The 12,677-nt window shown below is 34.5% G+C and overlaps 1 protein-coding gene across 4 annotated transcripts; it reads right to left on the reverse strand.

Moving 5' to 3' along the window:
- Positions 1-1,337: 1,337 nt before the first annotated feature.
- On the reverse strand, positions 1,338-12,677 carry LOC106798747 (protein MEI2-like 4). 4 transcript variants are annotated; one of them, XM_041015626.1, is made up of 15 exons: positions 11,992-12,677; positions 11,098-11,200; positions 10,830-10,881; positions 9,900-10,181; positions 9,296-9,708; positions 9,030-9,188; positions 8,718-8,834; positions 8,482-8,618; positions 8,086-8,168; positions 7,599-8,006; positions 5,881-6,517; positions 5,392-5,476; positions 5,240-5,308; positions 4,955-5,134; positions 1,338-2,023 (listed from the first exon to the last, which is right to left on the reverse strand). In XM_041015626.1, the coding sequence occupies exons 2-15, from the start codon at positions 11,173-11,175 to the stop codon at positions 1,877-1,879; spliced, it is 2,847 nt and encodes a 948-aa protein (XP_040871560.1). In that variant the 5' UTR covers positions 11,176-11,200; positions 11,992-12,677; the 3' UTR covers positions 1,338-1,876. The 4 variants fall into 4 exon arrangements, with proteins under 4 accessions (XP_040871560.1, XP_014631297.1, XP_014631296.1 ...); XM_014775811.3 differs by having other exon boundaries at positions 7,599-8,000; positions 11,098-11,264; positions 11,992-12,525; XM_014775810.3 differs by having other exon boundaries at positions 11,098-11,264; positions 11,992-12,524.

Here is a 12,677-nt window from a genome sequence, read left to right on the forward strand (position 1 = left end):
TAGGAACGTTTTTTCTAGCAACACATGAACACTATTGTGTGGAGCCCAATCTTTGAAGGTGTGATGTCCCTCCTCAACACAGACCAAATTTCTGAATTGAACATGGAGAAAATTTCTGGGATTTATCACATCGATGTGAAGCTGTAAATTGTTCTTGTAAACAAAAGTTCACAAAAGTTAACTTTTGATGATGGGGAAATGTATTTTTTTAAAGTTTTGTAAGTATAAATGATTGTTAGCCCACAGTATATGATTGGAAATGTTTAAAAAGGTGAACAAATCTGTACTATTAAAACTAAGTAATTATATAATATAATGTTTATAAAATTATAAGAAGCGTATGGAATTTTTCATATATTATTATATTGTTTTCCATTTTTAAAAATTTTATATTAAAAGTATTTACTGAAATAAAAACTTTTATCATTCTTTTTTTTTTCTTCAACTCTCCATCCCGAACATTTTTATCTAAGGTAGGTGTTTTTCTTTCCTTTTTCTTCCAGTTAGGCTTACAAATTTCACAAACTCCATACACTTACCTCCTAACGAGACCGGATTTAAAAAACATACCCTGCAGGGTAAAATTTTCAAATACAAATTGAAAAATATTTAATTTTCAAAAAATATAATTCACTTAAATAAGTTAAAAAATAAGTACCGTCTGTCTCCACGTTGTTTTTTTTTCAAATGGCGTTCTTACAATATATTAGTACGTGCTAAGCACGACTTCTTTGTAGCCGTTTTTGTAAAAAAAACGGGTAATTTAATATTCTTTAAGAAAATCTTATTTTGATCCTTTTTATTATGTGTATTTAATTATAAATAAACTGAACATAATATTTTTATTAAAGTATATTCGCATTTTTATTATCATCGTGAACATAATCTACTAGTTTTACGGATAACTAATAAATAACCTGACTATTCACATCTTTTTTTGCATTTATAACATTGAAAATTAAAGTCTAAAATTAATTGAGTTAGATACATTCTAATTGGCTCCTATTCTTTTAGGAGTTAATTAATTTGTGTTTGATTTTTCTTTAAAATAGAATTTACCTTGTGTTTGGACGATATATGGAGAATGAGGTGATTTTGAAAGATGCACAACCAGACATGGGGAGGGTCATGGCTGGGACTGAGAGCTAAAAATCAGAGCTTTAAACCATATGCATCTTTTTATGATTGGACGATGCAGCCAAAGCTCTGTCTATTATCTATTTGACGGCTGAGAAATCACTGCAAAGTGGTATTGGGTAGGCCGCAAGAATTTCAGAGATTGCAATTGCAAGAGAAATAACAATATCCGAAATAATAATAATAAAGTAAAACGAAGATGTTCCTCAACATTCCCTTTTATAGAAAAAAAACTGATCCCAGAAGGGCACAAACGCCCCAGAATTTATAAAATAAAATAAAAAAATACATATAAACAACAGTACAACAATATTTTGTCCAACAAAAAAAAGTAGTACAACAATAATGAACAACAAAATCCGCAGTTAAGTCCCCTTGAACCCCACAACTCTGAAGGGAACTTAATGCAAATGGTGACATCATCATCATCTGTTCAAAGCTAACAAAAATTTTGAGCTTCAGTTAATCCATTCTCTAAACTTGTGAGAAGGTAGCAGGACGCCAATCAAAAATTTAGGAAATAAAGAAAGGTTACTACAATGAGTGACTTCATTCTGGTTATGTACCTTAGGCCTCAGAAAACTTGTGTTTAAGGCTCCTCTATAAGCAAAAAAATTGTGAGCCCTTTTCCTACTGGCTCTTCTCTCATAAAAAGAAAATGTCAATATACAGACTTGGGGGTTGACATGACATTATGGTGCAATGTTGAACAGTTAGTGCCCAAGCAAGGCTAAATCAATTAAGTGTTTTTTGAAGAGTCTATCCCATTAGCGTCTTCTCCACTTGACAAAGTTGAAGGGCTCCCTTGGCTTCGATTCTCCTCATTGCCAGCAGTGCGAGATTTTCCAGGTCTCAGTCTAATATTGGCACCCATGGGAAAAGGCTCCTGCAGAGACAAAAAAAATATTGATCAATTTTATCACCACCAGAAGAATCAGATAATATGTTATTCCTTCTAATTGGAATCAAACATGCCATTTTTATTGTTAAATGCACATCAGGTCTTGGAGATTCCAGAACCTATATCCTAATTCTATTATTGACCACAAGACCCTCGTTGACCAGAGATACTGCCTCATAAGAGCTTATGAATGTAACAGCCGTGTTTTTTAATAAATAAATAATACAGCAATAAGTTAATAAATAAATAAATAAATAAAAATATAATTAGGTCATAAATCTCTACTATATAAACCAAATGTTAACCTAGAGCAGCTTTTACAAAACACTTCTGTCCCTTTTTCTTTTCTGACGCACAAGAACCCTAACAGAGCAACCAGAGGAGGAGCTCTAGAGAGCACCAGAGACGCCACCATTGCTAACAGAGAACATTTAAGCGACTACCTTGAGGTAAGGGATGAGTTACTCACGCTTGGGAATTAGAATGAACATGTGTAGGGATCCCTAGAGGATCAATTTTTGGGTTATTTTGGGATGTTTATAAATTTAATTATGTTTTCATATTTAATCGCAGATTGAGTGTGTTTGATGAACCAATTGGTGTTCTGTTGCGAGTTTGTTGTAGTATTGATGTGTTCCTGTGTTAGGTGTGTACCTTAGGAATTAGAATTCTTTATAATTAGCATAAAAATTGTGTGGTGGTGATTTTGTTTATACCAGATATGTTGGCCTTTCAATCTTGTTCTTTTTATTTTTTTTATCATTATTTTTTTTTCACACCGCAGTGTATACATGTACATATATATCGATACTGTTTTTATATTTTATTTCACGTGGGTGATTTCTCGTCATGAAATTCGTATGTGTAGGGATTGTTGGATAAATGAATTGGCTAAAATCATTTAAAGAAATTAACTTAAGTTGTATTCACATTGTAATTAGGCATTTTCTTGATGTTGGTAACTTAGTTGAAATATTTTTGAGCCTTAGGATACATTTGAAAGTATAAAAAAAATGGTTTAGTACTCTATTTATTTTTGTCTTAGTGTATTTCAAGTAAACACTTTTACTGTGATGTGTAATAATAATAATAAATAAATAAATAAAAATAGGGTTATAGATATTATTGTTTCATAGTGATTATTGTTGTGACTTTATAGATTAATTGTTATAGAAGTTCTTTTTATTTATTTTGCTGAATTAATATATTTCGATTTAATTTATATTTTGTGATGTCAAGTAAATGTTACTATTGAATCATATGTGTAGGGTGCATGAGATGCAATAAATTATTTTATTATGAAAATGTGATTGAGATGATGTGTAAGTGATAATCAATTGATACGTGATGGATTGTGAATTACATGACTCTTGAGATGTTGTCTGTTTTGAATTGTGAGCCATGAATTATGTAATCACACAACTGTAAGACCTTTTAAGGGCGACGAGTTAATGCGCGATGAGTTGTGATGGGATCCACTGTGGGAACCCGACGAGTTAATCACTTGAGGTGCACTGGGTTAAAATATATATATATATATTTTTAAAATATATACAATTGAGATTTTGAAAACAATTGAGTAGTTGTGTGTATTGCATAATTCATAGGTAGAGTCTGTGTGTTCAAATGTTTTTTTGGGTTGGACCTGAATCAGGAGGGAGAGGCCCTGACGGACTCTTCGGAGTGTAGGCCTTGGGGGTCATCCGGTTTGAGTGCTCCTGTAAGCCTGTGCCGATCCCACATGGTTGGAGCATTCTCGCAAAACAGCGTGCCCCTGACTGGTCTCCCTATGATTTCACTTAGTGAGAGTGACCTGATTTGCCCATTGTGAGGCATGTCCTGTCATGTACTCCTAGGCGCCCGACGAGGTTTTTCACTGAAAAATGGTACCACATTGCATGTAGGCTTAAGTCTTAGTATAATTGTTGCATAACGCTTGTGTTTGAATTTCATTGAGTTAACAATTGTGGTTGTTGTTATTTTATGGAGTGTGTAAACTTGAATGGGTGTGAATAATGTGTGCGATTTTGTGCAGTAATGTTTTTTATATAAATTCAGCTTTAAGTATTATATATTTCATATGCTCTAATGTTTTATTATATACGAATGTGATAACTCACTCCCGGTGTGTGTTTGTGTTTGAACTGATTGTCACTTTGTTTCAGGTGAGCCTTCATATGATGAGTCACATGCTAGAGATGAAGAGAATTAGTCTGTGATAGGGATATGCTCTGATAAGTGTGATATTGGGGCATACGACTTTACCTCGCATATTATGATTTTCACATGTTATGATTTACTGAATGTTACAATTGCGTTATACTTTTCTACTTTAGTTTCTTTTTATTATTTATTTATTTAGAGTGGACGGCCTTGTTTTGAGCCGGGATAATCTTACCTTTTATTAAAAAAAATAAATTCTATTATGTTTTCACTAAGTGGATGTGAACTTTTATCCTTTTGAATTGATTTAAATTAAATGTGTTTAAAAAGAAAAATTATTAATTAATTTTGCATGTTTTTTTTTTCTTCTCTTTTATTATTATGTGTTTATAATCTTTTAAATAAATTTTGTATGATTTATTTAATTAGTTAGTTATAATTGTAAGGGTAGAGGGTGTCACAATGAACCTTAGGCATGTCTCACCTGTACATAAGTTTGGACCTAACTCAACCTAAAAATTAGCTCAAAGAATGAGCATTGTCCCCCACTTATATATGTAACCCTGACACTATCTTTGAGTTGACGTGAGATTTGAGTTTTTTCTAATGCACCCCCTCACGCATAGTATTAATGGGCCTAGTGTGTGGATAATATAGTAAGTATCTTAGAATTTGGATTTGACCCTAACTCAACCCCAACTAGCTCATAGGGGGAGGGTTAATAAGTATAACTAAAGAACAAGCTTGATTTACCGGATCACCAGCATTTGGGCCATCTGTATGGAAGAGAATAGGACGGCAACGTTTGTCTTCGTTCATCAGGCTTGAGTTCTGAAAATGAGCAATAAGAGAAGCTTTTCCTTGAATTCGGGCATAGGCAAGTGAGGCTACTTTTTCACTATTAAACTTCTCCCATTTTTTCCCATCAAAAGCCTGCAAAACATGTTTTTATTTAGTTCCATCAACATGAGGAACTCAAAATTGATAGTACATAGATAGAAAGCTCAAATTAATATTACATAACAACATCCAAATAACCTGGTGGAAAGGAATAATTTGACCAGGATCAATCATGTTTATGAATGCATAGCCAACATTACATTTATTCTGCAATCATCGTAGAATCAAATTAGAAACATATTTATTATTTATTCTCAAAAGGAAAGAATCAATCAACCAGAGATACTTACCTTGAAATCAATCGGTAAATACAGAAAATCATAAGTTCCCTTACATTGCTCGTCTATTGCAGCAAGAAGCATCTTTGAAGTATACCTACCAAACAAATAGCAAATAAAAAAACAGAAACAGGTCAAACCGGGAGACTAATGCAAGAGAGTATGAATTCTTTACTGCCTCTAAAATCTGATCGATAAACATAAAAGTATATGTCAGATGAGGACAGGCATGCACAAGTGTGTCAATGGAAGCATTAGCAAGCAATAACTTAAACGCTTCAAAATTAAAAACTCAAGAGCCAAATGCTCAGCTGCCAACTTGGATAAAACCATTAAATGTAAAACATGTGTCTATGTTAGTATTAGTAGATCTAAAAATAATCTATAAAAATAAAATAATGGCTTTAAGGAAACTAACAGTTTTACCGGTGCAACATTCAGTTGAAGACAGAAAATTAAGAAGCAAGAACAACCAAAAAGCGGGGGAGACAATTAACATACTTGTTGGGAATATTTTTTATCATAAGTGTAGTTCGGCTGTCTTCCCCACGCAATATGCGACCTAAATCAAGCTCATACAGTTTTTTATCAACATTGTTGGTGTTTGCTTCATTTCTACGGTGATAAAGGTTTCTCATACGTTCATTGGAAGCATCAAATTTTGACATTGAAGACATAGGATGTCTCACAGGGAAAACATGAGATAACTGCTTAGGAGAGTTCTGTCCAGCATTGGATGTTAGTTCGGTGCCATTCCCACCAACATGAGAAAACATGTTATGAGAAGGAAAATCCAGTGGATGCATTTGCCAGGAACCATGAAAACCTCCACTTCCTAGAGAACCCAAGCGAAAACCAGAAGCCTCAGGGGACCCTCCCAAGTAAGAATTTTTCCTTTCCCATGGTGAGGCTGTAACAACTGGTGCTGATCCAACATGATGGTCCATCATATGTGGTGTTCTCAGCATATGAGGCGGTGTTCTAGCAAAGCTTGACATCTGTGGAAGGCCCGGAGAAGAAGCATCATTAACAAATGATGGTGATTTCTGCCAAAGCATGGTACTTGATGAAGTTTGCTGTTGCAAATTGGAGCTGTTCCACATATGATAAAGTCCATGATGTGGGCGTATCCCATTTCCTGATGAGCAAAAGTAAAACAAAGATGCCACATCAGGATTAGATGTAAAACTGTTAAACCCACATTACAAATTTGTTCAGCTTACAATTACCCAGTTCCAACCACTTGAACTGAAGACCCATATTTAATTTGGAATTCTTAATCCCAGATAGTCAGACAACTCTAAAATATTCAAACCCAATGTTTTAAATCCCGGATAGCGGCACATAGCGGTTGGCTCAAAATACACCATAGAGAGATAGGGTATAGCGGGATAGCCACTATTTTGATTTTTTTTTTTCATAGTTTATATAATGTATGCTATATACATATAATAATTTAACAATAAAAAGTCAGAAGTGTCTTAAACAAAACATACAAGTAAATACCAACAAGGAAAAAGATTCTTGGACACCCAAAGGGTGTGGTCATGTAGGCACCTTGAGAGAGATAAGTGACAGATAAGATTGGTGATGTGATGTGAAGAGAGAGATAGAGAGAAATGAGAGGTATTGGTGGGGTGTTTGTAAATCATGGGTGTCCAAATATCACCACTCATACCAACAAATGTCAAATACAAATACAAGCATCCTAGATAGGAATTATCAATCATCAAATATCATCATCTTTTAAATCCAAGTTTTCTTTATCATTTTAACTATTATTACATCTATAGATTTTATTTCTGGAAATTAAAATCCCAAAAATAGCCCTCCAAGAAAGACCTGATGTCTTTGTTCAGAGGGATTTTCTGGAATCAACACATAGCACCACACTATAGTGCCCGCTACACTAAACTGCTCCGCTACAGCAGCCCCTGTAGTGGGCAGGGGCTTCTCCGCACCACTGCACCACTATAGCACGCTATTTAAAACCCTGTTCAACCAATACCTTGATCTTTAATAAGTGATTAATATTTTTGGCATATGTCAGTAAAAAAAAACTTGCTAGGATGTTGTTCAAATAAACAATTTTATCCTCTCTAGTCATTTAGCCGCTTTGAGTAACAATTTTCTAAATAGACAGTAATCTTTTGAAAACTATTGCACAAAAGGAAAAATACACATTAAGCATTCTTAGCACATAAAAAAGGTGCACTAACCTCCTGCATTAAATTCTGCCAAGTTCCCAGTTGAGCCCATTCCCTGAATATGCCTGCCATCAGAGGCTTCTGTTGCTCCAGCACCTATATTGTTAGCCATGTTGCTAATGGAGCTAGAAAAGTTATATGGACTACCATTAGCTAAACTATCACGATACTCAGGTAAGGAATGAGGATGAAATCTCGAACCAGATGCAAAGTTCATTGCATCAATAAAGCTACTTGACTCACAAACACTGGACACTTTTCCAGCAGGTGCCCCTCTCACAGTGTTGTGAATACCAGAATTCACATGAATGAATGCATTATCCATAAATGCATTCAGCGGTTGCCTAACTGTAGATTGAAATCTCTGATTATATCCATTTTCAAAGCAACCAGATCCAATTACTCCAGAAGGCACTGTTGCTGTAAATAATGTCTAGTTAAACCATGAAGAGCATTTGCATCCTAAGAAAAAAATAAGTGCAGGCAGATAAAATCTTACCTTTTTGTCTTGATGATAAGTTGTCTATAATACTTTGACCAAGATCTCGCTCCTCTTGCCCCTTCCGAGACTGGTGCATCAAACTACAAATGCAAGGTTTCCATGGTTGTGAAAGAGAAGGAAATAGCTTCTCAAAAGGAAAATGTAACTAGTTTTGCATCAAGGTGATCTATAACAACTTTGCATTCCAATAACCATAAAAGCCAACAAAAAAAAGGCAGCAATTAAAGGTGATACAAATAGATATGCATATCCAAAATAAAACCACCTGCATAATATCTTTTAGATAGGCACACATAAAATACAGAAAACACTTACAAGAGCTGCTACAAGTTAGAGAAGAAAATAAATTTACAAAAAGAGGGGGAAAATGGGTCAAGCCACCATGTTTCAAACCTAGGATGGCCAGGTTCAAGCTTGATCTGCTTCCCAGAAATGTCAATCTTGTTCAATGCACGAAGAGCAGCCTCCGCAGCTCGGACATCATAAAACTCTATAAATTTGTGATTATTCATTTCTGGATATTCATAGATCTGCCATTGAAGACATAATATTTAAGGAACCTTGTATAATCTTCATAAAACACATGCAACTAAACTAAAAACAGGGGAAACCAACAATGGACAACTTACTTCTTTAATTTCTCCATAAAATCCAAAAATTTGTTTAAGCTCGTCATCTAAAACAGGTGAATCAAGACCAGATAGCATCAGTGTACCATGGCCAATATCCTTTTCTGGAGCATTGACCTAACATGTCTTCATGTTAATATACATCTATAACCCAAGTGTAAAAAGTAGGAAGAGAAAGTAATTGAAAAAGCAAAGCACATAGTTCTAATACTAACTGCTAAGATGATAAGAACGATAATAGCAACCAATTTTATCCAAATGATAGCAATGGAAATGGAAATATGCATACAGGACAAGTTATTAATATTATACCTTTGGAATTGAATAATGTATATCAAGTTTCCTAGACCTCAATGGCCTATTTTGAAGTTCTTGCATTGCATTTTGTGCTGCCCTTAGATCTTGATAAGAAATCATGACAAACCCACGATGCTTACTGGCTGTATAAATGGTTCGGATATCTCCATATTGCTGCCAGAACAAACATAATAGTGCATTTACATTTTATGATTAATGATATGAAATGCTTCCTGAGAATATAAGATAACATCATTCAGCAAAGAAGAATATAGACACACCTCAAAGAGAGCCTTTAGCTCAGAGTCGTCTACATTGCTATTAATGTTTCTAACAAAAAGTGTTCTAGAAGGCTGTTCAACAAAAGGAAGTTTTCCTTTATAACCTCCAAAGAAACCAAAATCTCCATCGAGAGCACTTATTCTTTTTCCTGAACTTAAATGTTCATCTCCTTCCATCTCCATGCCTCCCCCACTGCTAAACAGATCAAAATCTTCAAAATCATCATTTGTTCTGGCATGAGAACTGCATCCTAACTCATCAACAACACCAGAAAACAGATCATCTTCATCAGGAAGGAGATTCCCTATAGTGTCAGCCTCCATTTCTTCAAGAGATTTATATGGTTCTTCCTCAGGAGGGGAATCAGCATTAATGAGATGATCAGACCGAACATCATTCCCGAATAACCTTACTGCACCAAGATATGCAAGTAAGTAGACAGATAATAATATCAATTTAACTGAAGTAAAATCAGAAAACCTTAAACAGATAGCAAATAACTTATTAGACAGATGAAAGGACATTTCATTAGTACCGATCACTTAATGATGCCACAATACCCATCATATATGTATGCTCGGTAGGCATGAAACAGAGACTTACACTTTTGGCTAAATATCTCAGACATGGAGCTTGAGAATAAACTACTTTCACAAGGGGCAGCATTGGTCACAATCTTGTTCCCAATTAAACCATAAGAGGTAGGTGCTGACTGCAGACATGCATCAGACAATGATTTGGGACGGCAATTCGATGATTCCGTGGAATGTATACTATCCTCAGGTAGACTAGCCTGTGGCACCAGTAAGCCAACTTTTGCATTTACATCAAGGGGTGGTGTAGCATTCAAAATGCTGCCAGGTGATGCTACCATTCCATTGTTTCCTGATAAAATCAGAATAGCACAACTTACTTATCCAGCAATTAGTAACATGTTTTGCAGATAAAGTAATACAGTAATTGAGATAGATGTATAAAAATGGTTTGACATCAATCGCTCATTCAAAGTACTCTACTATATTGATTGATAACTGATGATCATTATATCAGATTCAAGAGCAAGAACAACCAAACATTTATATATTGTTGAAAGCTAAAAAGTGAGAGGAAAATCGACTTAACAATCACACACATATCATAGCCAATTTCTAGTTTACATTAATAATCACTTGTTCCATGTGCACCCAAACATTTACAAGTCGTCCAAAACAGAAGGAAAAGAAATATTGGCTGAAAAGCCCTAAAATGGAAATGTATTACCACAATTCAAAATTGAGAGCAGTTCTATCCTATAAAGTATAAAGTATGCAGAAACATACACACACATACAGAAAAATAATCCTAAAATAAACAAAAGTGACTAATCAATTTGTGAACCAAATTCTGAATAGTCCATTTAATGTCTCAATAACAATTGGTAGTATTTTGTTAGATAGAAATCTTGGGGCATTAATGAGGGCATTAGAGAGTACTAGTAAACCGGTACAGCATACAGAACAATTTTGAACAAATAATGGAGTGATCTGTCCTTACCTTGTGGGTAATGGTCATTAATAGATTTTGGTTTCTGCAATCCAACATTCCTCTGCCCAAAAAAACAGAATTCAGGACAAGTTTACAAAACCAACGAGTCATAAAGGTAATAGCATTGAAGGTCAGAGAGAAGTTAATTAACATTTTGAAAGCAAAAATAAATAAAGACCCAAGTTTAATAAAACTGTACAATTAGGGATCTGATGATCATTAAATTCTCGGGGTCACATTACAGAAGTTCAAGAAACTAAAATTACAATAAAAATACCTCAGAGCGAAAGGAAATGTCATCAAAAAAGTGGGATGAAGCAGAAACCCCCCTCTGATCCATGATTTGAAAAGGCATCCTGCAGCCTCAGAGTCCAGAGAATCTGGAAAAAGAGTAATATTGCTGAAAAACTCACCAATTGCTAGCTTCCTTGGACTCTATTCATCCTTGTATATTGGAAATAAATTTTAGGTCATTTACTTGACAAGGGAAAGCGCACATAACAGTGAACATGAAACTCCAATCAAAAAAGAAACAAGAAACTTGAGGCCATGTCAAACCCAGAAAATATCAGTTATCTTAATCTCTTGACTATTAGATTCTATTAGATTAAAAAAAAAAACGGGCAAGAACCGGGTAATTTAAACTATGCTACCTAAATTCTACTTGCCAAAAATTTCAAAGAGATCGATGCAAAAATGGTTGCATCTTCAACTAAATACCACCGGAAAGGGATTCTATTGGGGGGAAAGAATAAAGCTCGTGGCTTACCTACCAAAGACCTAACACAATTGAACCATTTTGGTTGCCAATAAAATGCAGGGAATAGAAACAAAACCATCCATAGAAATTAGGAGATTCCTATTCAACTGCACATAAATAACAGCCAACTTCCCCTTTTTGCAACCAACCAAAAAATGAAAATGAAAAGGCATCAGACTTAGGCTTTCAATTCCACCTTTGTAAGGGAATTTTGCAGGAAAAGCCTTAAACATGAACAGATCAGGGGCAAAAACACAATTTTCCAAAAGGGGAATTAGTGATGATGAACATAAACAGGTCATAATCCCAAAGTCGGAAGCACCAAGACATAATCAGCCAAAAAATAAATATTGCTATTTAAAAAATAATAATACACAGATTATAATATTTTTAACCAGACAAAATTCTGACCTCAATTCAAACACCAACTCCCCAGCACAAAAAACTCCAAAATCTCTATTCTTCACAAAATTTAACAACCTTCTCATAGGAAACTTTTGAAAAAGAAAGACGGAGAAGAAGAAAAATTGAATCTTGCAAGAGGTATATAACACTAGGAATTCAGAAATAAGGGATCTCGAGATTTCTTTTCAAAAATTTCATCTCCTCTCTCCGCATTGCTTTCCTTGCAATCTCACTCCAGGATAAAAAGAAGAAAAGCAAATTCTTTTTTTATTTTTGGCTGTTTCTAAAGACTCAAACACTGGCAAAAAGAAAAGGAAAAACAGAATCACAATTCGGATTTCAAATCGGAAATTTTGGAGATTCCGGCCAGCGTAGGGCAATTTTCCGGCGAGATTAAGCTCGCCGGTCACGCTGTGTGGTTCAGAGAGAATCAGACAACCCAAGAACAGAGTTTTGAGACCTTGTAACAGAGAAAGAAAGAGAGAAAGAAGGAAGGAAGAAGAGAGAGAAAAAGTGTGTTAGTTGGCTTTAATTAAAATAAATTAAACAAATAAAATATATATATATATATATATATAAAAATTAATAACAAATACTAAATACGCGCAGGTCGTGTTTTGCGAGTATTTTTTGAATTTGAAAATAAAATGAAAATTAAAGACCGCATATTACACGGAAAGTTTTGAAGAAAC

Source organism: Glycine max, chromosome 5 (assembly GCF_000004515.6).
Source record: "Glycine max cultivar Williams 82 chromosome 5, Glycine_max_v4.0, whole genome shotgun sequence".
NCBI classification, from domain to species: domain Eukaryota; kingdom Viridiplantae; phylum Streptophyta; class Magnoliopsida; order Fabales; family Fabaceae; genus Glycine; species Glycine max.